The sequence below is a fragment of the Fundulus heteroclitus genome, chromosome 13 (genome assembly GCF_011125445.2).
Source record: "Fundulus heteroclitus isolate FHET01 chromosome 13, MU-UCD_Fhet_4.1, whole genome shotgun sequence".
NCBI classification, from domain to species: Eukaryota; Metazoa; Chordata; class Actinopteri; order Cyprinodontiformes; family Fundulidae; genus Fundulus; species Fundulus heteroclitus.
In genome coordinates, this window is record NC_046373.1 from 37,537,552 (window position 1) to 37,563,835 (window position 26,284).

General features: G+C 42.7%; 3 protein-coding genes across 5 annotated transcripts in view; 1 reads left to right on the top strand and 2 right to left on the bottom strand.

Annotated features, from left to right (window-relative positions):
- LOC105916902 lies at positions 1 to 4,402 on the bottom strand. Its single transcript, XM_012851546.3, has 3 exons — positions 4,305 to 4,402; positions 3,126 to 3,192; positions 1 to 2,882 (listed from the first exon to the last, which is right to left on the bottom strand). The coding sequence occupies exons 2-3, from the start codon at positions 3,184 to 3,186 to the stop codon at positions 319 to 321; spliced, it is 2,625 nt and encodes an 874-aa protein (XP_012707000.2). The 5' UTR covers positions 3,187 to 3,192; positions 4,305 to 4,402; the 3' UTR covers positions 1 to 318.
- fbxl6 (F-box and leucine-rich repeat protein 6) lies at positions 4,403 to 14,226 on the top strand. Of its 2 annotated transcripts, none has more exons than XM_021310039.2 (10): positions 4,403 to 4,469; positions 5,652 to 6,138; positions 6,270 to 6,428; positions 6,580 to 6,643; positions 6,851 to 6,982; positions 8,053 to 8,160; positions 8,242 to 8,355; positions 9,167 to 9,398; positions 10,730 to 10,973; positions 13,529 to 13,655. In XM_021310039.2, the coding sequence occupies exons 2-10, from the start codon at positions 5,654 to 5,656 to the stop codon at positions 13,533 to 13,535; spliced, it is 1,545 nt and encodes a 514-aa protein (XP_021165714.2). In that variant the 5' UTR covers positions 4,403 to 4,469; positions 5,652 to 5,653; the 3' UTR covers positions 13,536 to 13,655. The 2 variants fall into 2 exon arrangements, with proteins under 2 accessions (XP_021165714.2, XP_012707003.2); XM_012851549.3 differs by having other exon boundaries at positions 4,404 to 4,469; positions 13,524 to 14,226.
- eppk1 (epiplakin 1) overlaps positions 14,221 to 26,284 on the bottom strand; it is a 21,627-nt gene continuing 9,563 nt past the window's right edge. The window contains exons 4-5 of one of the 2 annotated variants that reach the window (XM_036145668.1): positions 15,687 to 24,969; positions 14,221 to 14,675 (exon numbers count right to left, since the gene is read on the bottom strand). In XM_036145668.1, coding sequence (XP_036001561.1) covers positions 14,647 to 14,675; positions 15,687 to 24,963 — 9,306 coding nt within the window. In that variant the 5' untranslated portion in view covers positions 24,964 to 24,969 and the 3' untranslated portion in view covers positions 14,221 to 14,646. Of the gene's footprint in view, positions 24,970 to 26,284 lie in introns of both variants that reach the window. The other variant, XM_021310035.2, reaches the window with a different exon arrangement.

The window sequence follows — 26,284 nt, forward strand, 5'->3', positions numbered from 1 at the left end:
TGAAAGTTCAGCTGCAAACATATAAAAGCTTGAAGCACGTTTTATTTCCAGCCATGATGAAAGCTTACACTCACCCCCACTTCTTACAAATATTTCACTACATTTTTACAGATTAGCCCTTTCCTGTTGTAAAAGAAAAAAAAGTAAAAAAAAAAAAAAAAAGACAAACAATGTTTATTTTGACAGAGGTCAAAGTGAAGAACAATCGCACATTTAAAGGTTCCTTTTCCTGAAACACCAGCAGCGAGGCATTGATTCCTGATTCCACATCAGGCATGCCTCCTGTGGACCGTCTGAAGTCTGTGGGACGGCTCCTGCTCACTTCTCCATCCCCACATCCACTGAGCAGCAGTCTGGACTCTCCTCTCTGGACGCCAGCGGCGGCTCGGCGGCGTCCTCAGCATCAGGATCTGCTGCGGCGTTCTGGACCAGAGGCTTCGGTTTGGTCTTCCTGGGCGCCAGCACCAGCGAGTATCCAGGTTTGACCCGAGGGAGAGCGAGCTTGAGCTTCATCACCATCTGGGTGGTGTTGAGCGTGTGGTAGTCCAGGTTTTGGTCGGCGTTGTTCAGAACCAGTTTCTGGTAGAGCATCTCGCAGCGGACAGCCTCCCGCCTCTCGGATCGGGACTTCCCGTCGAAGCGCAGCATCATCTTATCCAGGTCCTGCTGGGTCTTGCAGGGACCTCCGTTTTTGGTCACCACGGCGGTAATGTAGTCCTTGTCCATGTTCTCCTCCTGCTCCTCCTCCTGAGCTCTTTTAGGAGCTCGTCTGGTCTGAGGACTGAGCTCGTTCTGGCCGACCCGGGAGAAGCTTCTACCCCGCGAGGCTTCGTCGGAGCTGTTGCCAGACATTCCCTCGTCCTCCTGCGAGCTCTCCAACGCGCCCTTTGAGGAACCCTTGGCCTGCTGGTCCGGCCTCTTCTTCTTGTACGGATAGGCGTGGCCGAAGGGATACTCCGCCATCAACACGGAGAACGTGCAGCTGACCATCTGCAGGCACAGGTCGCTGGAGGGGGTCTGGGAGAACCTCCCGCCGGGCAGGAACTCCTTCAGGTGTTCCTCGGTGACGGCAGCGATCACCTTCACGGTCCTCTTCAGGCAGGCTCGGATCAGGTCTCGGTTTGTGTGCCAGTCGCCGCAGAAGCGGAACACGCCGCTGAAAACCCTCTCCTGCAGCGGGAACTGCAGGAAGACGTTGTTGCCGTCCTCCGGTTCCAGCAGGGTGGACGGGTCTTTGGACCAGTCGATGAAGCGCTGGTAGAGGCAGAGCAGGAAGCGGCTGAAGAGCGCGTACTCGCCTCCGCTCTTCAGCAGCTGCCAGTAGGGGCCCAGGACCTTGCAGTAAACGATGGCCACCACGCACACGAAGCACTGGATCATGGAGTCGTTGGCGTCGGCCGCCACGCTCTCCAGGATGACGTTGGGAACCGGGTCGTTGGCGATGGACAGCAGGTCCGCGAAGAAGAGGGCGGTCTCCTTGTGATGGTGGATGAGGCCCGCCGCCGCTTCGAAGTAGTTGTTCAACCTGTTTGACTGGTTCACAGCGAGCCTGGAGGGGTTTCCCTTCTCCTCGCAGAACGCCACCCAGTGCTTCCTGTAGTTGGGCTTTTCGGCGCTGATGGGGCTCAGGATGTCGCAGGCCATGTGGATGTAGCGGGACGTGGCGCTCTCCGGCAGGTTGACAAAGTTCTTGAACTTTGAGAGATTGTCTCGGCCCAGTTTGACTCCCGTGGACAGGATGATCTCCTTCTCAAAGCTCATGATCTGCGCCTCCACGGCGTCGTGCAGACCAACCAGGAAGTTGGCGTTGTAGTTCAAAAACACCACGGGAGGCACGAGGGAAGACTCTCTCCACGCAGCGCTCACCTTGTTCTCAAAGTCCTCCATGGCCGGGTGCTCCTTGTAGGTCAGGGCGTAGTGATTCTTGAGCAGATCCAGGGAAACGCCTTTGCACGTCTCCGTTTTGCCGCCATAAACGCTGGACAGCTTCTGGACGGACAGCATGGCGATGTCCAGCAGGGTGAGGGATTCTCCTCGGTCGCCGAAGCTTTCCTGATGGCTGGAGACATTCTGGTCCTCCTCGCCTCCTCTGCTAGCGCTCGCTGTCTGCACTGGGTTTCCCAGAACCTCCTGTGGCACCTCAGGAGGTCTACTTTGTGAGATTTCTGACCACTCCTCCTCTTCTTTGATTATGACCCTTTCATAGTCATCCCTCCTCATGCGTTTCTTTGCAAACAGCTTTGGGGATTTCCTGCGAACCAGTTCAAACGGGCTCTGCAGCACCTTTTCTATGGCTGCATTTCTCCTGTGACTCCTCGTCTCATAGTTGCGACAGCAAATCTTCAGCTTCTTTATCCGGGCCCTCAGGAGTTTGTACGCCTTCTGGATGTCCCCGTGCTTGCAGTAATCTGGGTTGAAGTTTTTAAGCCAAGTCACAATGACGACCGGGGAGATTTTCTCCCTGGCGACGAAGTTGGTAAACTCGAGAATGAGTCCGTTTGTGACTTCGATGGACCGCGCCCGCTCTGAGAAATCCCTCAGCTCCAGGAGATGCTGGCGCTCCACCCCGATACTGTCGCATATCGGCCCAACAAAGTTGAAGTTGACGTCCGAGTCCAGGAAGGTAAACCTGGCTTCGGTGCCCAAGCTCAGAGTGGTCGCAATGCCTCTTTCGATCAAACAGCGGAAGTCAGCCGACTGATGAGCCGGGAAGATCTTCTTCAGCCATTCTGTGATGGCGAGCCAGGGGAAATTATTGTCCTCCCTCAGAAGTCCAACCTGGATCATCAGTCTGTTCTTACATGGCCCTTGATTCAGCTCCAGGCCTTCCCCTGATTGAGGGCCGATGAAGTCTGCAACAAGCTTCCAGTAGTACTCGTCTCCTGGAGGCACAGAGTTGGACAGAGGTGAGAAAAATTACTTCTGGTGAAAATGTTTAATAAATGTGAGCAGAGCTGCACCAGAAAATAATCATTTGAAAGATTTTCAGAAAGCCCAAAGAAACTACTGACTTTAGAATATTACAGGAAGCAGCTTGGAAGGAAAGACCAAGAAACGGAGCTTGGTTCTGATGCTGCAAGCAGGACTTGCTGCACAGCCGTTACTGTAATAGAGTTCAGACTTACTCAGATTAGCATCATTTACAACTGGCTTCGCGTGGAGAGAAAAATCCTGACCTTCCTCCATAGTGTCCTGTTAAAAAACACACACAAACAGGTCCAAAAGTTATTCTGCTGTCACACCACCAGTGTAAACACAGTTTCTATGATGCTGTGAAAAGGTATTTGGTCCCTAAGCATAAGGAGTGAGTCTTTAACCTCTTTGTGGAGGAGTTTTGGCCCGCTTTGCTTTGCAGACCGGTTAAATTCAGGCACACAGGAGGGGAATCCCACATGCTTACAATAGCAACTCAATCATGTTTAAGGTACAGCAATACTTTGACTAGGCTCCTCCAAAATCTTCTTTATTTTTTTAGCCAATCAGAGGTGGTGCTTCACATCATTGTCCTGTTGTAGAATCCAAGTAAGGTCAAGCTTCACAAAGTAGTCAATGCTCTGCTAGGGAGGTCCTGATCCTGAAGAACCAAAGCAGCCCCACGCCATGACACCACCTCCACCATGTTTAACTAGGTGTGATGTTCTTCATCTCGAATGCTGTTAGTTTTACACCAGATGTAACAAACTCCCTCAAAAAAGGTCAAAAGATCCACTTTTTTTTCTCATCAGCCCACTGAATATTTTCCCAGAAGAACATAATCAAGATGTTCTTTGGTAGATGTAAGATGGGTCTTTGAGTTTTTATGTACGTACACACACATATACATACACATATACAAATATATATATATATATATATATATATATATATATATATATATATATATATATATATATGGAGCAAAATCAGGAAATACTAACACTATCCCATGCTCCACTCTTTTTTTTTTAATTCATCTAAACATGGAAAAATACCAAAATCCAATCCTTGGTTTGGGAGCTTTTCCTCTCTAACGTTAGATTACTTTCATGTTTTCATTCAGATACATGAAAGATGAAAATGCCATTAAAATTATTGGAAATTAAACAATCATAATACAGACTGAACTGGTCTCCTAACAGGATCACAGATGCTGCACGAGTTAGCATTCAGAGCAACTAGTCTCTGCTACACGCACTTTACCTGCTACTCACTCAGTTAACTTCAGTTCTGCGGAGCCAATATAACAGACAAGCTCTACTACTCAGTTTCATGATGAATAATTGCAGTTTTACAGCCCTTAAAATCATTTTAATTGAGAAACTCACTCTGAAATCGACACAACTCGCCCTCCTTGTGGAAAAATCGCTCCTGCACTGTGATTGGCCAGTTTCACCTAAAGGCGGATACAGTTTAAGGTCTTGACCAATCAGGATAGAAAAGCGGAATACATCCTGGGTCTGCTGCAGGTTCTAGCGCTAGCATCAGAAAAGGTGAAACAAATAGCTGCTTTTTATTACATAGATGCTTTCTGCTGTATATAATAGCTGCCTGAATATAAACGGATTCCAATGCGTGTCGTTACGTGTTATATTCATGTTGGTCCGTCTAATTATCGCAGCTAGCCGATCAGACTTAGCAGATGCTAGCTAGCCAGTGCTAAGCTTCGGGTTGTAAACAATCGAGATGCGCGCGCAGCTTCATCCAGACCGAACGGAAGGAAACGAACAATCTCCAAACAGGAAAAATAAAGCAGAAAACTGTAAAAAGTTATGGTCTGAGGATAACTTTAAACTCAGAGACGTTATTCCGACAGGATAGATTAATTTATGGTCTGAAAAGAACATAAATAATCTGTAAAAATCGGCATTTACCGAGCTGGAAGCCCCAAATAAAAGATAAACCGTCGAGACACGTGAGCTTTGTGTTCTCTGGCAAAAATAATGCCACATTACATGTGAACTTTACGTTACCTGAATTATCCGAAAGTTTAAAAGACGTGAACCACGTTGACCAATCTGGCCAAAGGTAGAAAAAAGGGGAAATATTTTCAAATCTCCACTAAACCTTTGTTTACACAGCAAGAAAATTGAATAAAACATTATTGATAATTATGAAAATATTTGTGTGTGAAAGCATAACGTTTACTTTTTGTGACATTTTTCTGTTCTCCATTTTGTTTCGACTATTTGTTATTCATTTGTTACTACATTTCAGGTCCAGCAGATCCTTTAAGACGAGCAATTGCAGGTTAGATAATCCAGCACGTCCCACAGATGCTCAGATTAATCAAATCTGGGCAATCTGAAGGCGAGGTCAATACCTCAAACAAAATCTGAGGCTAATTCATAGACTTGCTCTTTTCTTTTTAATTTGTTTCATAAACATTCTAAAGTTCAGGAACTGATGCATCTTTGAGTGTAAAATGGTTCCAGATCAAATCAAAGGAAAAATAGATTTTACTGGAAAAATATCAAAAGGGTAATGAAAGGTTTTTGGTCAACTATCCTATTATAGGATGAAGATGTGAGATTGCTGTATATTAAAATGTGATTTAAAAATCATAGAAATTTGCATCCAAAACTAGAAATGTGCTTAAATCTGAGCAGGTGAAACAGCGCCTAACCATTTAACTTCCCTGCTGTATTTTATTATGTGTCCCTGACTCGCAACAGAGATGGAGGACTTTGGCTCGGGGGGTTCAGTCCAGAACGGAAGAGTGGACGAGGATGCAGCATCTGGGTCAGGAGAAAATGAGCAGAGGCGAGCGCAGCTGAAAAGAAAGATGGATGTGAAAGCAAAGAAAGCCAAAAAAAAGGCCAGATTGCCCCGACCTCAACAGCCCAACTACACCATTGAGCAGGGGGAAGACATGCTTCTTTATATAACCAATGTTTCGTCTCAGTTTGAAGTGTTTCGGACTCCTAGGAGTAAAAAAGGTCCCAAAAGAAAGTCGCTTAAGAATCAGAAAAAGAAACGAAAGACGGTTCGTCCCAAACCTAAGCTGGAGAAGAAAGCAGCGAAGAAGAAAAAGGAGCAAAGGTTTTCTGAGCCCCAGCTGGAGGCTGAGGACAGATGGGGGCAGCATTTACCAGAGGAGGTGCTGGTCAACATATTCCAAATGGTGGTGGTCCAGGATGGTGCTGTGCCTTTTCTATGCAGGTATTAAACGTCGATTCATACGAGGATCTGATTCAAGCATAACCAGCATAGCCTAATGGGATTCAGTGATTTCACATCTGAGTTTGGGTCAGAAGTTTAATCTGTTTCCTCCTCCTGTGTCTGTGGTTCAGGGTCGGCAGAGTTTGTCGTCTGTGGAACGCCGCCGCCTCCACGTTGATTCTGTGGAGGAAGGTGACAGTCGGCCACTGCTGGATCGAACCAGCAAGAAAACAGCTTGAAAAGACTGAGAACAAGATCAAGAAAACTGTTACCTGGCTGGCTCAAAACAGGTGAGTCCTGTTCATGCTTGGCTTAGATTACCTTCTGCAGAATCTTCACTCAATTTTAACTCCAAATTAAACACCGCGTTAGAGCTAAAGTGCTACTTTCCATCTGTAAAAGCTCCTTATGTTGTTAAAAATATGAGCCGTTGTTCTTTAGATTCTCCCAGCTGCGGGACTTCACTCTCTGTCACTGGACAAAGAACGTTGACTTCACTTTAGAGGTAATTCTGAAACAACAACAGTTTAGATCTGCAGCTTTCCAGGTTATCTGAAAGCTTCTAAAGCTGAAAGGAGAAACTCATCAATTGAAAATACATCTTTACTTGGTAGATTGACCAGAAACAACCAGTATATAGCCTCATATCATCTAAATGCAAATCTCTTTTGGTTAAAATATGCTTTTTTTCCCTCTTTATTATCTCGTTCAGGTTGTTTCAAAGTTTTGTCCTCATCTTCATTCAATCCACCTGTCTTACTGCAAAGGTCTGACAGCGAGCGGCATCCAGAGCCTCGGCCAGCACAGCCGCTCCCTGCAGAGGATCAATCTGCAGCATTCAGAGGTAAAGGGCCGCGTCAGCAGGAACATCTCAATGTCCAGCAATGATCCACGCATTTGTCTCACCTTTTTATCAAATGTGTATTCATCGTTTGATGCTGGACGGCTGTTAAAAAGAGGGAAAGCATGGGTCATTGTTTTTTCAGCACACTTGCATTCACAGAGCTTCTGGGACTTTCAGAGTAAATGTAGATTAGTCAGATTTATTGTAGAATTGGTACCAGTGGATTTGCAAATGTCTCTGTATATTAATTTCTTATTTTTTTCAGAACATTTTCTTTAAAAACAACCAAAATAAAAAGGAACATTTTGCTGAGTGTAGATTAACAGGGGAATCTGCATGCAGCACTGTCCACCCTAACACTTCGCTGGCCGTGTTGCATGTTAATTATAGCCGTTGTAATGGATATTAATAATTATCAATTAAGTGAGCACACCACTCATGAAAACAAATGATCCATCGTTTGTCTTTAAGTTATTTATTCAAAGGCATGAGCGTTTGAATGTCTCTGTCCCCCAACGCAGTCAGGAAACAGAGCAACGAGAAGAAGAACACACTAAACTTTTATACATTCTGGGTTAACAAAGAAAGTGGGAGTAATCTTCAGAGGAGCGCAGCCACTGGTACGATCCAGTTCCTATCTAACTCAACTCCTCTCTGTGTCCTTGGATGTGGAAACACAGTAAATCTGTAAGCATGAGAGCTTCTTTCACATGGGAAAGTTATGCAGGAGCATCCAGAGACGATATGATCAGAGTTACAGACATCAATAAACATTTTCACAACACCGTCCTTTAGGACGATCTTCTGACTTCACCCACAGTGACCTCAGCATGCAGCTGCAATGGACAATCCATCTTCTCCATACACCAACAAATAACATGACACACACACCTCCAAATTGTCCAAAAGCTCTATTCTACTGGCTCAGAATATGCCTCGGGGCGGCGTTGTGCTTTTACATGAAAGCACTTAAAGTTACACTTTAATGTGTGAGTAAATAACCAGCTGGGTTACGCTTAATTAATATAAACTGTAATCTGGTTTTATGAAGCGCTTTTTCTTCGTTGTAGTTTCAGGTTGAAGGACTGGTGGAGTACCTGGAGGAGCACGGGAAGCAGATCAGGGAGATGCTGTTCACCCGCAGCAACAGGAGTGACAAAGTTCTGGCAGCAATCACTGTGAGTTCCTGTTTTATAATCTGCCTGCTGGGAAACAGCCAGATGGACTCTTCTTACAGACCGATGCTCATGTTTCTGCAGAGGGGATGCTGTCCTGATCTGGAGCTGTTGGATGTGAACAAGAAGCTCGACAGTAAAGACACAGAGCTGTCTGTTTGCTTTCAGTCGCTGCAGAAGGCCTGCCCCAAACTTAAGGTAAAACATTTTCTCTATTGCAACATTTGGAAGATTTTTTTTAACTAAATGATCCACCTAAAGATTCACCTGTGCTGACAGGTTAACAAACCCTCCTGTGTCTGTGGCTCTGAACTCCACCAGGGCCTGCAATGAATCTGCTAACTTCTTTACTGAGAAAACATCAGAGGATCAGTTTGTACTTCCATATCTACTCCAGAACCAAAGCTGTATTCAACCAGAACTGACCAAAATGTCCCAATTCAGCCAAATAAACCACAAAAGCTTAGAGCAGATCATTCAGCAGTTAAGTTCCTCCTCCTGCTGCCTTAATGTTCTCCCCACAGCGTTCTTTAAGAACCTTCTGCCTGTCATAGCGTCTGATCTGACTCAGATAATAAACACTTCTGTCAGGTGTTTTCCCCTAAAAACAGCAATTATCAAACCACTGCTGAAAAAGAACAATTTAGACAAACTTCTACTCCAGAACTTCAGGTCCATCTCAAACCTCCTTTATCAGTAAGATTATAGAAAAAGCTGAGTTTCAATAATTAAACACCTTCTTAACAACGACCAGCCGCTTTGACGTTTTCCAGTCGGGTTTCCACAGGGGCACTAGCCCCATTGTTAGAGTAAAACTGTAAAGGTAAAAAATGAAATTAGTCCAAGGGACCAGTCAGTTACAGTTTATTGTTGGTGCATATCATCGTAAGAAATGTATTTAATATAATGTCTTTAGTACTGACCCCTGTTGGGCCCTTCTAGAATCGCCCCTGCTCTCAGACCTTCAGTTCATATAGTCACATAATCTTGTTTCTTTGTTTCCTTTCAGGTCTTCAGGATGCTAAACATCCAAATTAATCACAAACCGATGCAAAGAAGAGACGAGTCAGAAGCCGGATTCCCACTTCTGGATGAGTTTTGTATCGCCAACACCGAGTATTCCTACATGACCGACCAGGTTTTACAGGATATTCTGTTCGGCTCCACCCAGCTGCGAGTGCTGGACCTGCGAGGCTCCACGCGGATCACGACCTGTGGCCTGGCACAGTTACCGTGTCCCAGTGTGTAAAAGACGCCACATTTCTACCCTTTAACCTGTTATATTTACAATGAACAGGTTATTCAAGCAACATCTAGGAGCTGGTTTTTAAATATCTGATCACCTCAAACATCACTGTTCTTACATTTGAGCGTTCATGTAATTTATCCAATCCAACTTTATTCATGAAGCACAAATGCAAAAGCCAAAGGGCTGTATGGGTAAAAGCAAAATATGGAGAACACCAGTAAAATGCAGAGTTAATAAAATAAGAAAATAAAGACATAAAACAACATAAGCTCAACATAAGACCAACAATGCAGAAATTATTAATCGCCAGACAGAAAACAAGTTTTTAACAGAGATTTAAAAATGGCCGGTGGGTGGGTGACTACCTCATGTACAGCAGCAGAACCCTCCAGAGTTTAGACCCGGTTCCCTCTGGGCCTGGTTCTCGGTACTGATCAGAGCAAAAGTTCAGCTGACCTGAGAGAACCAGGCGGCAGAAAGGCCTGAAAAAGCTCAGAGATGTACTGGAGCGGGGCGAAGCCATTTAAAGATAATTAATAATAAAAGAATCCTAAAATTCTAAAATTTTTATTTTTTCATTTTATTTTTTATTTTTATTCATTATTAAGGATTATTACAATATATATTACTTTTTATTATTGCAGTTACTATGTATTTTAATTTTGCACAATATAAATATATAATTTTAGATCATAATGTTACATTATATCTGTTTGTTTATTATAATTGTTTATTGGGTATTTTAATCTTGCACAATATTAAGCACAAAATATTATTTCATTTACTTCTAAATGACAGAAGTTTATATTAAATTATATAATTTTAGATCATAATGTTACATTATATCTCTTGAATTTATATCCAGAAGCTTTCTTATATTTGATGAGCTCATAAGGAAGAGAATAATACTGATAACATAAATTATGATATAACTTTACTTTGTGAGGGCAAAAACAGGACCTGAAAAGGTATTAAAAATACAACAAAAGATAGTTTAGGCAATGAAAACCTCTTAAAAGTGATTAAGACATTTATTTAATGTTTCTTGCTGTCAGTTGTTGATTTTGACTGAATGTTAATTTAATTAGAGCTGTTAGAATTACTGGAAAACATAAAAAAACATCTTAAACAGTTTAGATAAATGTTACTAAATAATGAGTTGGTTGAACATTTCATATTTAGTATAACAGATTAGATATTAATGAGAACTATTGTGAAAACAGATTTATGTGGGATAAAAAGCGTTTAATCTTATGTAGGAGAGTCAGCACACTGATTTATGGTACTGAAAGGAGACCTGTTAATATTTTTTCTTTCTTCCAGAGCTTGAGTGCCTGTTCTGGGGTCAGTATTTCACCAAAAACCTTGGGTTCACGTCTGTAAAGAAGAACCTTCACCTGCTGATGGAGAAGTGGGGTCAGACGCTGCAGCAGCTGGACATCACCAACCAGCCTTTTACCGGGACCGACCTGGAGGTGGCGCTGAGTTTCCTTCTTCAGGTGGCCCACACGGAGACGCTGCTCTCCCTGAACCTCAGCGGCACCAGGGTCACGCTGCAGCCACTCAGGTAATCCGCCGGCTCATCTGCAGTAGTGATGGTTTCTGGCTCAGCTAATTCAGCACATTTTAGTCTAAGAGGAGCCAGGTGAACGTCAGCCAGGTGTTTTACCAGCTCAGAGATTGGCCGAGGTGTAAACCCGAGACTAAATGTCTGGATTTGTTCTGCTAACAGGTTGGTAGACGACAGACATATGAACCTTCCTGTAGAAATACCGCTGTGGTAGAGAAACTAAACCCAAGATGCAATATTCAGTACTGACTCAAACAATCTTCACGCGTGTGTATTGAAAGTGTCCGTCAGTGCATCTATTGTCTAGCCGCTTCCATCACAGGAAAAACAACCACACATGCAGAGGAAGAACATGCACACTCCATGCAGAAAGACCCATAACAGCCGGAACCTCTCCTAACCCACCTGGCCCTGTGTGAAAAAGCAATTACCGTATTTTTTGGACTAAAGGTCACACTTTTTTTCATAGTTTGACCGATCCTGCAGCTTCTATTCAGGTGCGACTTATATATCAAATTTAAATGGCAATTCATCTTGACTAGCATGAATCAAGGAGTAAACATTACTGGCTATAGTGTATATAAAGTGTATATATATATATATATATATATATATATATATATAAATTGTATCATGATGGTTGAACGCGTCTCCCCACCCTGTCGGCGTTGCAGATCATGCAAAACAAACTAACCCCAGACAGAGATTCTCAGCAAAATCAGAGACATCCCTGGTTTTAGCTAGAGAAACCTGGTCACCTTAACTTAAAAATGCATTGAAACATTAACTTATAGACAACAAAGACTGTCATGTTTGTACGTTGTTTCATTGTTTCAGTCTGCATTCACGCAGCAGAGCGTTACGTGGTGCTGCCCAGACCGTGATAGAACCCGTTATTGGGCCGTCTGTGAAGCTAATAACAGCTAGCGTTAGCTTGCAGCTCTGTTGTCTGGGCGTATTACAATTTCACTGATGTGCATAGTCAGGTGTAACTTATATATGTTTATTTCCTCTTTATGACGCATTTTTTGACTGATGCGATTTATATTCCGGAGTGATTTATAGTCCGACAAATACAGTACCCCCTAAACTCAATAACTGGTGGTTCCCTTGGTAAGGGCAGGGCAAATGTATTTGTATAGCACAATTCAGTATAGAGACAATGCAAAGTGCTTTACATGATTAAAATACAGGAAAGGCAGCTACAGCTTCCATCAGGTGTTTCTGGTAACTGGTTCTGAGTCTTTAACAATGTTGGAGAAAAATAAATGTAAGACTGTGAGCGCAGTCTTCCATCCAGATGCCACAAAGTCAACACAACGGGACCCAGAGGCAGAGGTTTGGCAGAGATGAGCAGATAAAGTTAGTATGGGATGAAGCCATGTGTGTTTTTAAGGTTTTACTGAGGTTAAGTTCTGGAGCTAACAGGCTAAGCTACCTGCTAGCGATCTGTGAAACAAAGTTAGGCTGATTTGTTTTGGGTGGCTTTTAAGGGTTTGACAAACTTTATTTCCATAAGGGTTTCTCAACACTGATGGGAAGAGCCGCCTTCATGCACTGGCTCACCTGGGCTGATACCCTCCCAACATTATTTCCGGTCATCGTCCACTTACTGTGCTCTCTACATTCTTAAGTTACCAATTTAAATCTTAATAATTTCTAGAGAAATAACTACATTAATAAAAATCAAGTGTCCTAAAGGTTATTGATTTTTATTTAGCAAATCTTTCTTAAAAATGTCACAGTCTCAAGATTTAGAAGCCAATCACTGATCAGGATGCTGCTCTTATCTTTTAACCAGGCGACCTCTCCATCAGAGGGCAAACATCCATCCATGTACACACAGAGATTATCTTTTGCTAAAAGTCTAAATGTGTTTAATGATCTGAAACATGTCAGTGTACGAAAAGCAAAACAGAAGATATCTCAAAGGGGGGTAAGCACTTTTTCACATGACAGTATGTTTATAAAGTAACTTCTGAATTGGTGTAGGATGGAGTGCACACTGAAACTCAGCAGAAACAAAGATGGAAGCTCATGTTTCTTTTTTTGTATTTTAACCCAGCAATTTATTGTTTTTGTTTTTTTTTAAACGAGGAGTTAAAATCAAATGAGTTTTCACAAAGCCAGAAACATTTAGGAGGATCCTTAAGTTATTTTACATCCTGTAAATATCCCTGTAAATTTAAAATTTCTTATTATTGTATTCAGTTTTTTGGAGTTCTTCTTGAACCTGAACACAGTTAATATTTAACACTTTGCAATTTTTTCAATATCTGCACATTTGTAATTTCTCCTTTTCTGGTAGGTACTTTGTTCTCCAACGGGTTAATCCTCCTTAAATTATTCTGCTGGTTTGTTTTATGTGGTTAAATGTTGCCATGATTTAACAGAAAGTACAAACAATGCAGTAAATAATACATCACTGGACAAAAAAACTTTACTTAATGCTTTTTCTCTAAAATGAATTCCTATATTCCATCATGGGTTGCTATTTAGAGACGCTAAACATCCACTTCTGGTCTCTGTCTGCACTTCTTATTTCAGGGCAGTTGTTGAACGAATGACGAGTCTGAACTACCTAAATATTTCATCATGTCGCAACCTTCCAAGAGGAGTGAGAAAGATTTACCGCAGCCGAGAGGACATTCGTAAGCTGTTGGACAATCTGCACTGATGGCAGAACCTTTGGTGCCTCATGCCTTGGAGCACGAGAACAGTTTTCATGCAGATTCTTTTCTATTTGTTGTAATTTGTAAACTGACTTGGAAAACAGCTAGAAAACCTGTTGATATTGTACTAACTTGACTTAAGTGTCTAGCTTTATTTTATAGCACACCGGTTGTTTTTCTACAGAAAAAAGTTACGAGTTAACTCAGGATTCCTGGATTTTGATCGTTTTTATTTGTACATACTGTATTTCGGTATGGTTTAGTATGTCGGACCAATCTTTTAGGGAGTTTAATGACTAAAACATTTTTCAAGCAATTATAGACGACTTGTTTACACAAACAAAGTCTAATTTTCTTTCACCCGACTACAAGTTGCCAAGGTTAAAGAGGAAACAAAACCTTTTTTTTAAAGTTGTTCTGGAAACTCATTGAAGACCAGAAATATATTTTAGTTTAATGTTGAATTAAACGTTTTTCTGGTGGTCAAAGTATAAAAATGCTTTAAGCGCTGAATGCTGAGAATGAAAAGTAACTGTTCCCTGTTGAAAGAAACATTAAAAAGGACACATGAAAATGTCTAAATTGCACCAGTTTATTAAGCCTCATGAAACAAAGAAAAGTGTTCTCCTTGTGCAACTACATCCACAACAAAATCACATTTGAACCCATAGAAACTGCAGAAAAAGATTTTATGCAAACAGCACCATCTGGTGACAACATAAGTTGAAGCATAATTATTGCTTCAACAGCAAAGTAGATCAAAAATGTCAACAGAGATGAGAATCTGGTTATAAAAAACACCTTTTAAGTTTATCTTTGGCATTAAAGTACATATAAAAGGTTGCGTTGTTCTAAAGCATGTGATAAGCACATCTAGATCAAAGCTGTAGTTTATGACAAAGAATGAAAGGAATTTAATCCTAGCAGAGTGTTAGTTTACATTCCAGGTTTGGTGAAGCATCACTAATTATATAGACACGTCTTAAGCCTTGCTGAATTTACTTAGCCAATGATAGCAAACTGAGACCTGTGACAGGATCTGTAATGCACCTTTCAATCAGCTGCAGGTAGGTAAGGTTCTCCTTGGTGTTGGGGTCAAAGAATCCCTTGGTGTCGTCATCTGGGTCAGATAAAATCTGGTTCATCTCCTCATCAAAGTAACCTCTTTGGTATGCCACCTGGACTGGCACTCTGTGACTGTGGACTGGATCAATTATTCCTCCGGTAGCAATTTGCGCTTCAAGTAGACGGATTCCATGGTCCTTCACAATTAGATCTTTCTTCAAGGCCTGGAACAATGAAATTGTGTTTCCGGTGTATGGATCTTTGTATCCTGTAACTGCTCTTTCTGCTGAAAGGAGTTTGTCTTTCCACTCTGTGCCGACCAGTTTCTCAGCTACTGCTTGCTCTACAGAAAGTTTCTTGTTGTTTACGGGGTCAATGACAAAGCCAGTGGCAGCTTGGGCTTCCAGCAGAACCAAAGAGGTACCAGGAGTCAGTAAACCTCGGCTTTTTGCTTGATAGATACTCAGCGTCTCCTTTGTGGACTGGATGTACACTCCTGCAATACTGTTGGTCCCTTCAAGGTATTTACGTACTGAGTCCATTTTACTGACTTCAGCCACTGTGACATTTCCAGCACTAATTTCCTTGAAGAGTTTCTGGTCAATGATTTCTGATGCAACTAGCTCAGATATAGTGACATCCTTTCTAATGCCCTTGACTGTTTTGTCTTCAGTTGTCTTTGTGATGGTGGTGGTGGTGACAGTGGTTGTTGTGGTTTGCTGCTGAATGATGGTCAAGACGATTTCCAAAAAGCGTTCAATGGTGAGAGTTCCAGCTTTGAACTGTTGGACAAGGTCTCTCCTCTTTTCCTCAGTGATGTATTTGGAGTATAGCAAATCCCACAGAGAAACTGTGGTCCCTTTGTATTTCCCTCCAGCTTTGGTTGTTGTTGTAGACTTCAGCATGAGCTTTGTGGCCTCATCAACAAAGAAGTAGAACTCTCCTTTCTTCACAATGACCAGTAAACTGAGACCTGTGACAGGATCTGTAATGCACCTTTCAATCAGCTGCAGGTAGGTAAGGTTCTCCTTGGTGTTGGGGTCAAAGAATCCCTTGGTGTCGTCATCTGGGTCAGATAAAATCTGGTTCATCTCCTCATCAAAGTAACCTCTTTGGTATGCCACCTGGACTGGCACTCTGTGACTGTGGACTGGATCAATTATTCCTCCGGTAGCAATTTGCGCTTCAAGTAGACGGATTCCATGGTCCTTCACAATTAGATCTTTCTTCAAGGCCTGGAACAATGAAATTGTGTTTTCGGTGTAGGGATCTTTGTATCCTGTAACTGCTCTTTCTGCTGAAAGGAGTTTGTCTTTCCACTCTGTGCCGACCAGTTTCTCAGCTACTGCTTGCTCTACAGAAAGTTTCTTGTTGTTTACGGGGTCAATGACAAAGCCAGTGGCAGCTTGGGCTTCCAGCAGAACCAGAGAGGTACCAGGAGTCAGTAAACCTCGGCTTTTTGCTTGATAGATACTCAGCGTCTCCTTTGTGGACTGGATGTACACTCCTGCAATGCTGTTGGTCCCTTCAAGGTATTTACGTACTGAGTCCATTTTACTGACTTCATCCACTGTGACATTTCCAGCACTAATATCATTCAAGAGTTTCTGGTCAATGATTTCTGATGCAACTAGCTCAGATATAGTGACATCCTTTCTAATGCCCTTTACTGTTTTGTCTTCAGTTGTCTTTGTGATGGTGGTGGTGGTGACAGTGGTTGTTGTGGTTTGCTGCTGAATGATGGTCAAGACGATTTCCAAAAAGCGTTCAATGGTGAGAGTTCCAGCTTTGAACTGTTGGACAAGGTCTCTCCTCTTTTCCTCAGTGATGTATTTGGAGTATAGCAAATCCCATAGAGAAACTGTGGTCCCTTTGTATTTCCCTTCAGCTTTGGTTGTTGTTGTAGACTTCAGCATGAGTTTTGTGTTCTCATCAACAAAGAAGTAGAACTCTCCTTTCTTCACAATGACCAGTAAACTGAGACCTGTGACAGGATCTGTAATGCACCTTTCAATCAGCTGCAGGTAGGTAAGGTTCTCCTTGGTGTTGGGGTCAAAGAATCCCTTGGTGTCATCATCTGGGTCAGATAAAATCTGGTTCATCTCCTCATCAAAGTAACCTCTTTGGTATGCCACCTGGACTGGCACTCTGTGACTGTGGACTGGATCAATTATTCCTCCGGTAGCAATTTGCGCTTCAAGGAGACGGATTCCATGGTCCTTCACAATTAGATCTTTCTTCAAGGCCTGGAACAATGAAATTGTGTTTTCGGTGTAGGGATCTTTGTATCCTGTAACTGCTCTTTCTGCTGAAAGGAGTTTGTCTTTCCACTCTGTGCCGACCAGTTTCTCAGCTACTGCTTGCTCTACAGAAAGTTTCTTGTTGTTTACGGGGTCAATGACAAAGCCAGTGGCAGCTTGGGCTTCCAGCAGAACCAGAGAGGTACCAGGAGTCAGTAGACCTCGGCTTTTTGCTTGATAGATACTCAGCGTCTCCTTTGTGGACTGGATGTACACTCCTGCAATACTGTTGGTCCCTTCAAGGTATTTACGTACTGAGTCCATTTTACTGACTTCAGCCACTGTGACATTTCCAGCACTAATATCATTCAAGAGTTTTTCATCAATGATTTTTGATTCAACTAGCTCAGATATAGTGACATCCTTTCTAATACCCTTGACTGTTTTGTCTTCAGTTGTCTTTGTGATGGTGGTGGTGGTGACAGTGGTTGTTGTGGTTTGCTGCTGAATGATGGTCAAGACGATTTCCAAAAAGCGTTCAATGGTGAGAGTTCCAGCTTTGAACTGTTGGACAAGGTCTCTCCTCTTTTCCTCAGTGATGTATTTGGAGTATAGCAAATCCCACAGAGAAACTGTGGTCCCTTTGTATTTCCCTCCAGCTTTGGTTGTTGTTGTAGACTTCAGCATGAGCTTTGTGGCCTCATCAACAAAGAAGTAGAACTCTCCTTTCTTCACAATGACCAACAAACTGAGACCTGTGACAGGATCTGTAATGCACCTTTCAATCAGCTGCAGGTAGGTAAGGTTCTCCTTGGTGTTGGGGTCAAAGAATCCCTTGGTGTCATCATCTGGGTCAGATAAAATCTGGTTCATCTCCTCATCAAAGTAACCTCTTTGGTATGCCACCTGGACTGGCACTCTATGACTGTGGACTGGATCAATTATTCCTCCGGTAGCAATTTGCGCTTCAAGTAGACGGATTCCATGGTCCTTCACAATTAGATCTTTCTTCAAGGCCTGGAACAATGAAATTGTGTTTCCGGTGTAGGGATCTTTGTATCCTGTAACTGCTCTTTCTGCTGAAAGGAGTTTGTCTTTCCACTCTGTGCCGACCAGTTTCTCAGCTACTGCTTGCTCTACAGAAAGTTTCTTGTTGTTTACGGGGTCAATGACAAAGCCAGTGGCAGCTTGGGCTTCCAGCAGAACCAGAGAGGTACCAGGAGTCAGTAAACCTCTGCTTTTTGCTTGATAGATACTCAGCGTCTCCTTTGTGGACTGGATGTACACTCCTGCAATACTGTTGGTCCCTTCAAGGTATTTACGTACTGAGTCCATTTTACTGACTTCAGCCACTGTGACATTTCCAGCACTAATATCATTCAAGAGTTTCTGGTCAATGATTTCTGATGCAACTAGCTCAGATATAGTGACATCCTTTCTAATACCCTTGACTGTTTTGTCTTCAGTTGTCTTTGTGATGGTGGTGGTGGTGACAGTGGTTGTTGTGGTTTGCTGCTGAATGATGGTCAAGACGATTTCCAAAAAGCGTTCAATGGTGAGAGTTCCAGCTTTGAACTGTTGGACAAGGTCTCTCCTCTTTTCCTCAGTGATGTATTTGGAGTATAGCAAATCCCACAGAGAAACTGTGGTCCCTTTGTATTTCCCTCCAGCTTTGGTTGTTGTTGTAGACTTCAGCATGAGCTTTGTGGCCTCATCAACAAAGAAGTAGAACTCTCCTTTCTTCACAATGACCAACAAACTGAGACCTGTGACAGGATCTGTAATGCACCTTTCAATCAGCTGCAGGTAGGTAAGGTTCTCCTTGGTGTTGGGGTCAAAGAATCCCTTGGTGTCATCATCTGGGTCAGATAAAATCTGGTTCATCTCCTCATCAAAGTAACCTCTTTGGTATGCCACCTGGACTGGCACTCTATGACTGTGGACTGGATCAATTATTCCTCCGGTAGCAATTTGCGCTTCAAGTAGACGGATTCCATGGTCCTTCACAATTAGATCTTTCTTCAAGGCCTGGAACAATGAAATTGTGTTTCCGGTGTAGGGATCTTTGTATCCTGTAACTGCTCTTTCTGCTGAAAGGAGTTTGTCTTTCCACTCTGTGCCGACCAGTTTCTCAGCTACTGCTTGCTCTACAGAAAGTTTCTTGTTGTTTACGGGGTCAATGACAAAGCCAGTGGCAGCTTGGGCTTCCAGCAGAACCAGAGAGGTACCAGGAGTCAGTAAACCTCTGCTTTTTGCTTGATAGATACTCAGCGTCTCCTTTGTGGACTGGATGTACACTCCTGCAATGCTGTTGGTCCCTTCAAGGTATTTACGTACTGAGTCCATTTCACTGACTTCAGCCACTGTGACATTTCCAGCACTAATATCATTCAAGAGTTTCTGATCAATGATTTCTGATGCAACTAGCTCAGATATAGTGACATCCTTTCTAATACCTTTAACTGTTTTGTCTTCAGTTGTCTTTGTGATGGTGGTGGTGGTGACAGTGGTTGTTGTGGTTTGCTGCTGAATGATGGTCAAGACGATTTCCAAAAAGCGTTCAATGGTGAGAGTTCCAGCTTTGAACTGTTTGACAAGGTCTCTCCTCTTTTCCTCAGTGATGTATTTGGAGTATAGCAAATCCCATAGAGAAACTGTGGTCCCTTTGTATTTCCCTCCAGCTTTGGTTGTTGTTGTAGACTTCAGCATGAGCTTTGTGGCCTCATCAACAAAGAAGTAGAACTCTCCTTTTTTTACTATCGACAGTAGGTTTAGGTCTGTAACTGGATCTTTTACACACCTTTCAATCAGCTGCAGGTATGTAAGGTTGTCTTTAGTGTTGGGGTCAAAGAATCCCTTGGTGTCGTCATCTGGGTCAGATAAAATCTGGTTCATCTCCTCATCAAAGTAACCTCTTTGGTATGCCACCTGGACTGGCACTCTGTGACTGTGGACTGGATCAATTATTCCTCCGGTAGCAATTTGCGCTTCAAGTAGACGGATTCCATGGTCCTTCACAATTAGATCTTTCTTCAAGGCCTGGAACAATGAAATTGTATTTCCTGTGTATGGATCTTTGTATCCTGTAACTGCTCTTTCTGCTGAAAGGAGTTTTTTCTTCCACTCTGTGCCGACCACTCCTTGAGCAACAGCTTCCTCTACAGAAAGTTTCTTGTTGTTTACGGGGTCAATGACAAAGCCAGTGGCAGCTTGGGCTTCCAGTAGGACCAGAGAAGTTCCTGGAGTAAGCAGACCTCGGCTTTTAGCTTCGTAAATGCTCATAACTTTCTTTGTAGATTCAACCCTTACACCTGCTATACAGTTTGTAGCTCCAAGGTACTTCTGAATTGACTCCATTTCCGACACATTGTCCTCACTCACTTTTCCTTGTATAATTTCGGTGAAAAGTTCTTTTGAGATAATCTTTGACTCAAACAACTCACTTGCTGAGACTTGTTTTCTTAATCCTTTAAATTTTCTTTCTTTCGTAGATAACTCTGTGATGTTAACTTTGAGGATTTCAATTATTTCCTCTAATTTCAAAGCTCCTGTTTTGTACTGTTCTATCAGCTGCTCTCTCTTCTCTTTTGAGATGTATTCAGAAAGTAACACCTCCCACACGGTTACTTCCTTGTTCTTAAATTTTCCCACATTCAGGGAAATAGTTTTGTTCTTGAAGGCAAGCTCCACCTGCTCATGTGTGTGAAACACCCTGGACTCCTCGTTGTGCAGTGGCAGAAGAAGTAGCCCGGTTTTTGAATCTCTTTCACATCGAGTCATCAGCTGCAGGTAGGACAAATTTTCATTGGTATTAGGGTCAAAGAAACCTTTTGCATCATCACTTGGGTTTAACAGGATTTTGTGAGTTTCTTCATCAAGGTATCCTTTTTTAATAGCAACATGAGGAGGTAGCCTGTGGCTTTGATTTGGGTCAATAATTCCTCCAGTTGCCATCTGTGTGTCAAGAAGCTGGAGACCTTCAGTTCTTTCAATCAGTGTTTCTTTCATTGCTTCAAACAGGGATATATTGCTACCTGTGTAAGGATCTTTATAGCCAGTGACAGCACGCTCGGCTGAAAGCAGTTGTTCATGGACATCTGGTCCAATTACCTTCTCTTTTGCAGCTTCATCGACTGAATAGAACTTATTGTTCACAGGATCAGTCACCCATCCTGTAGCAGCCTGTGCTTTAAGCAGTACCAGGGCAATGCCGGGAGTCAAAAGAGCTTCCTGTTTCGCTTCATAAATGCTCATAACATTTTGTTTTGGATATATTTTGATTCCAGCTATGCTTTCAGTTCCCCTTAGGTATCTTGTAACAGACCCATTTTTGCTTAATTCATCAAAATTGAGTTTTCCTTCTTTAACCTTTTTGAATGTGGCTAAGTCAATGATATCAGAATCCAGTAGTTGTTGCGCAGATACTTCCTTTCTCAGGCCCATTGTCACTTTGGGGGTTTCATTTTCCAGTTTCTCAATTGTAGAAAGCACCAATGTTATTATTGTTTGGGTGTTGATCTGCCTTAGTTTGACTTTTTCAATGAATTCCAGTTGCTGATCTTCAGTGAAGTAACACGAGTGAATCAGGTCCCAGAGAGAAACGGATTTTCCTGAAAACCGTCCCACACTTACGCTTACAAATGTCTTTTGAAACTCTTGCCTTATTTCCACTTCAGTGTATGTTTTGTCTGTTTTTGTTGTCGTCTTTGGTGTGTCATTCAGCGGCAAGAGGAGGAGTCCAGTATCTCTGTCTTTCACACATCTGTTCAACATTTCCATGTATGTCAGGTTTTCTTGAGTCACTGGGTCGAAAAAGCCCTTTGTGTCATCAGTGGGGTCTATTAAGATTTGATTGAGTTCTGCATCAAAATAGCCTTTTCTGTATGCAACCTCTAGAGGCAGATGAAGGCCCTTCACTGGATCAATGATGCCACCAGTGGCAATCTGGGCTTCTAGTAGACGAATACCATGCTGCTTGACAATAAGGTCCTTTTTCAAGGCTTGGAATAGCGAGATCTTTTGACCTGTGTATGGGTCTTTGTAACCGGTAACAGCCCTCTCTGCTGACAAAAGCTTTTCGTACGTTTGTGGACCAATGACCTTTTCTCTTAGTGCTTCTTCCACTGTAAGTTTTTGGTTTTTTAGAGGATCTACAATGAATCCTGTAGCTGCCTGTGCTTCAAGGAGACAAAGGGCAGTTCCTGGAGTGAGGATGCCCCTTTGCTGGCCCTCATAGATGCTTAGCTTCTTATTGGAGGGTTGCAGGATCAGTCCTGCTACACAGCTTGTCCCTTGTAGGTAGGCTCTGACACCGTCCATTTTCATTACATCAGTATTTGACATGTTACCATCAATTAAACTTTTGTATGTTTTTTTATCCACAATTTCAAGATCCAAAAGATCCACAACAGAGACCTCTCCTCTGAGACCTTTAAAGCTCAGCTCTGCTTGCTGCTTTATCTCCTTGCTCTCAATGATCTCTATAATGAGCACTGTCAGCTGCTCTATGGTGATTTTCCGGGACCTGAAAAGTTTTAAAAACTCCTGTCGTTTGTCCTCAGACAGATATTCTGAATTAATTGCTTCCCATAGAGTGGTGTTGCCCTTTAATCTGCCGTACCTTACAGCAATTGTTGTCCTTTGGAAAATTTCCTTCATGTTGTCGTCAACAATTCTTTTGCTGCTCTTGCTTTTCAGAGGCAAGAGGCACAGCCCTGTACTGGGATCTTTCACACACCTGGCCATGAGCTGCAAGTATGTCAGGTTCTCTTGGGTGTTGGGGTCAAAGAAACCCTTGGTGTCATCACTTGGATCACTCAAAATCTGATTCATCTCCTCATTGAAGTAACCCCTCTTATACGCCACATGGACGGGGATGCGATGGCTGTTCACTGGGTCAATGATACCGCCGGTGGCAATCTGTGCCTCCAGAAGCCGAATTCCATGGTCTTGCAGGATCAGGTCCTTTTGCATTGCTTGGAACAAGGAGATTATTTTGCCGTCATATGGATCTTTATACCCAGTGACCGCTCTCTCTGCTGAACGCAGCTTCTGACAGAGATCAGGTCCCACAATTTTGGCTTTGACAGCATCATCCACTGAAAACCTCCTGTTTCCAATAGGGTCAACAATGAAACCAGTCGCTGCCTGAGCCTCCAGTAGAACCAGAGCAGTTCCTGGCATCAGCTTTCCTTTTTGTCTTGCTTGGTAGATGGTCATAATTTGGGAATCTGGAAGCAGAATACCTGCAATGCTGTCTTTTCCCTGCAAGTAAATGTTTACATTTTCATCCTCTATTACATCCTTTACTGACTTTTTCCCCTTTTCCAGATCCTCCAGCACTTCCTCACTGATGATTTCTGCTTCAACAAGCTGCTTGGCAGTGACAGTTTCTCTAATGCCCTCAAATAAGGTTTTTGTTGTTTTCACAGATGTTTCTATGGTTTTTAAAACCATCGTAATGATGGCACTGATACTTAATTTCCCTTCCCTGTGTTTCTGAACTATATCTTGCCTCTGGTGTTCATCGAAGTACTCTGACATTAGTAGTTCCCACAGAGATACTGTCATTCCCATGTACTTCCCACATGTCACTTTGACTTTCTCAGTTTTGAAGACATTTTTTGTTTTGTAGTCAATAAAGCTGGAATTCAATGTGCCTGATTTGTCTTGTAGAGGAAGAAGGCACAACCCAGTGCCAGGATCGGTGACGCACCTTTCGATCAGCTGAAGGTATGTTAGATTGTCTTTTGTGTTTGGGTCAAAAAATCCTTTTGTATCATCTCCTTCATCTTCAAGTATCTTATTTAATCCTGCATCAAAATAGCCTCTCTTGAAGGCCACTTGTGTGGGAAGCCTGTGGCTGTTGATTGGATCGATTATTCCACCTGTAGCAATTTGTGCTTCCAGTAGCCGGATCCCATGTTCCTTGACGATGAGGTCTTTTGACATTGCTTGAAACAGGGATACAGTCTCCCCTGAATATGGATCTTTGTATCCAGTCACCGCTCGCTCAGCAGAAAGCAGCTTTAAGTGAAATTCTGGGCCAACAAGTTTATGCTTAATAGCTTCATCCACTGTGTACTTTTTGTTTTGCACAGGATCAATCATAAACCCAGTAGCTGCCTGTGCTTCCAGCAGAATAAGAGCTGTACCTGGCATCAGTATTCCTTGAGTCATGGCTTGATAAATACTCATTCTCTGATTGGTCGAGAGATCAGCAATGCCTGCTATACTGCCTTTGCCTTCCAGGTATTCTTTCACAGTTTCCATCAACATCACATCCTGCGCTGTGGTCTTCCCCGTTTGCAAGTCTTCATACGTTTCTTTGTCAATGATCTTTGACTCAAACAGTTCACTGGAGGAAATGCCTTTGCGCAAACCCTTGAAGGCAATGCAGACAGGAAGTAGCAACAAGCCGGTGTCTGGCGCCACAGTGCATGTTTCCAGAAGGCTTTGGTAGTTGAGATTTTCTTGCGTGCTTGGATTGTAAAACACTTTCAGCTCTGACATCTGGTTACTGATCAAACCCTTTTCATAAAGGCCTTTTTGGATCGCAGCCTCAGTTGAGATGCTTGTCTTCTCTACTGGGTCAAATATACCCTTGGTGGCTATCTGTGCTTCCAGTAGTCTCAAACCATAATCTCTGGGAACTAAATCCTTTTGCATAGCCTGGTACACAGATATAATTTGATTGGTGTAGGGGTCCATGTACCCACTAATGGCTTTCTCTGCGGTAAGGAGTTTCTCCCTCATTTCTGAACCAACTACTCCCTCTTTAACAGCGTCTGCAACAGGAAGTATACGATTGCCTATTGGATCTATGATGCCCACTGTGGCAGCTTGTGCTTCAAGCAACGCTAATGCCGTTCCTGGTTTAAGCAAACGCTTTTTCATTGCCTGATAAATTGTAATCTTCTCCCCTGTCTTCTCCAGAAATATGCCTGCAACAGGTTCATGGACATTGTATCCATTTTCCTTTACTTCAGAGTTCTGACTGATGGACTCCATTATGACCTAAAAAAACAGAGATATAACAAAGTTATTCAGATTGGTCAATGCTGTGGCTAACTTATATTTTAGAGAATGCACTCATTGACAAAAAACATTGAACACACAGCTAAGTATTCAGAAATAATGGTCTAAATTGAACATAATTTGGCCCACGTGCAAACCAGCTATGCAGTTTTGAATGATTTCATTCTTATGGAGCTGGCGTGTCTAAAACACTTGGATGAGTTCAAAGTTGAGTGATATTGTTATTATCAGGCAGGTGATAACGCCTCTGGCAGTCAGGATACTAGTGAGCAGAAACCGAGGATCTGTATTCTAACTGACGTAAGGCCGCCTGTCAATCAACCATGGAGGCTTGTCAGTAACTGACCAATCAGCAATCGTAATTGATCCCAAAGTGAAATGCCCTTTATTTGCTGGAGTTGCGGGCCATTTGCCTTCAGGCGGCACACAGAGGCAGCCCACCGCTCCCTAAGGGATGGGTTAAATGCAGAGGACAAGTTTAATTGGAATGTATGTTGAAATGACAATAAAGATGATTATATGTCATGCAAAATCAACTTTTTTAGGCTTTTAACTATGATAGAATGATATTCCTATATCAAAATCGGGGACAAAGTGTTGTTCTGCTTGATTCGTGTCTGAGTAATTCAGCTCTCTGTCCTGAAAAATGAGTGGTTAATTTTTGGTCTACGTAGAACGTAGGAAATGCCAACCTTGACTCTACCAACACGCACGTAAACAACACGCACACGTTCTCTGACCAGCGAGCGGCGATGGAGGCATGGCGCGATCCTTTATTCTCAAAGTTTGGATGAAGAGGCTTATTTAACAACTACTCAGCACTGTAACGGCATCTGCTCATTTTAATAGCTAGTTAGTGAAAATGTGCTTTCAGCTGTGAGAAGTCTCAGACTTTGGTGAGCCTTGCTAAAGAAGAGCCTAATTCCCGGGAGTGGAACCTACACACACCTGTTTTTCTGTGACCATCACTTCAGAGATGATTGGTTGGTGAACCAAAGCAGATTATCTGGGAGTTGTAAGTAACACAAACCACTTGCTAACTTGTAACAGTTATGTTGACTGATACCATGCTTAGGGTTTCCCCCCGCTATATTATAAGTCTGGCCGGCCCCCAGGCTTTGCTTGCCCCCCTGTCAGGCTAAGTGTGTTTTTTTATTTATTTACTTTAAACACACTTTTTATACACCAGTAACAGCAATACCAAAGATGGTATTTAGTAGAGTTGTCAAAATAATCAATGCCTTGATGTTTGAGAGAAACAAACAAAAACAAAAAAACAGTACAGTACTTTTAT

Coding starts and splice junctions, on each gene's coding strand:
- fbxl6 (XM_012851549.3), top strand. CDS start 5,654: ATGGAGGACTTTGGCTCGGGGGGTTCAGTCCAGAACGGAAGAGTGGAC. Junction 8,161..8,241: donor AAGTTCTGGCAGCAATCACT/GTGAGTTCCTGT, acceptor ATGTTTCTGCAG/AGGGGATGCTGTCCTGATCT. Junction 10,974..13,523: donor GTCACGCTGCAGCCACTCAG/GTAATCCGCCGG, acceptor TTCTTATTTCAG/GGCAGTTGTTGAACGAATGA.
- LOC105916902 (XM_012851546.3), bottom strand. CDS start 3,186: ATGGAGGAAGGTCAGGATTTTTCTCTCCACGCGAAGCCAGTTGTAAAT. Junction 2,883..3,125: donor TGTAAATGATGCTAATCTGA/GTAAGTCTGAAC, acceptor CTGTGCCTCCAG/GAGACGAGTACTACTGGAAG.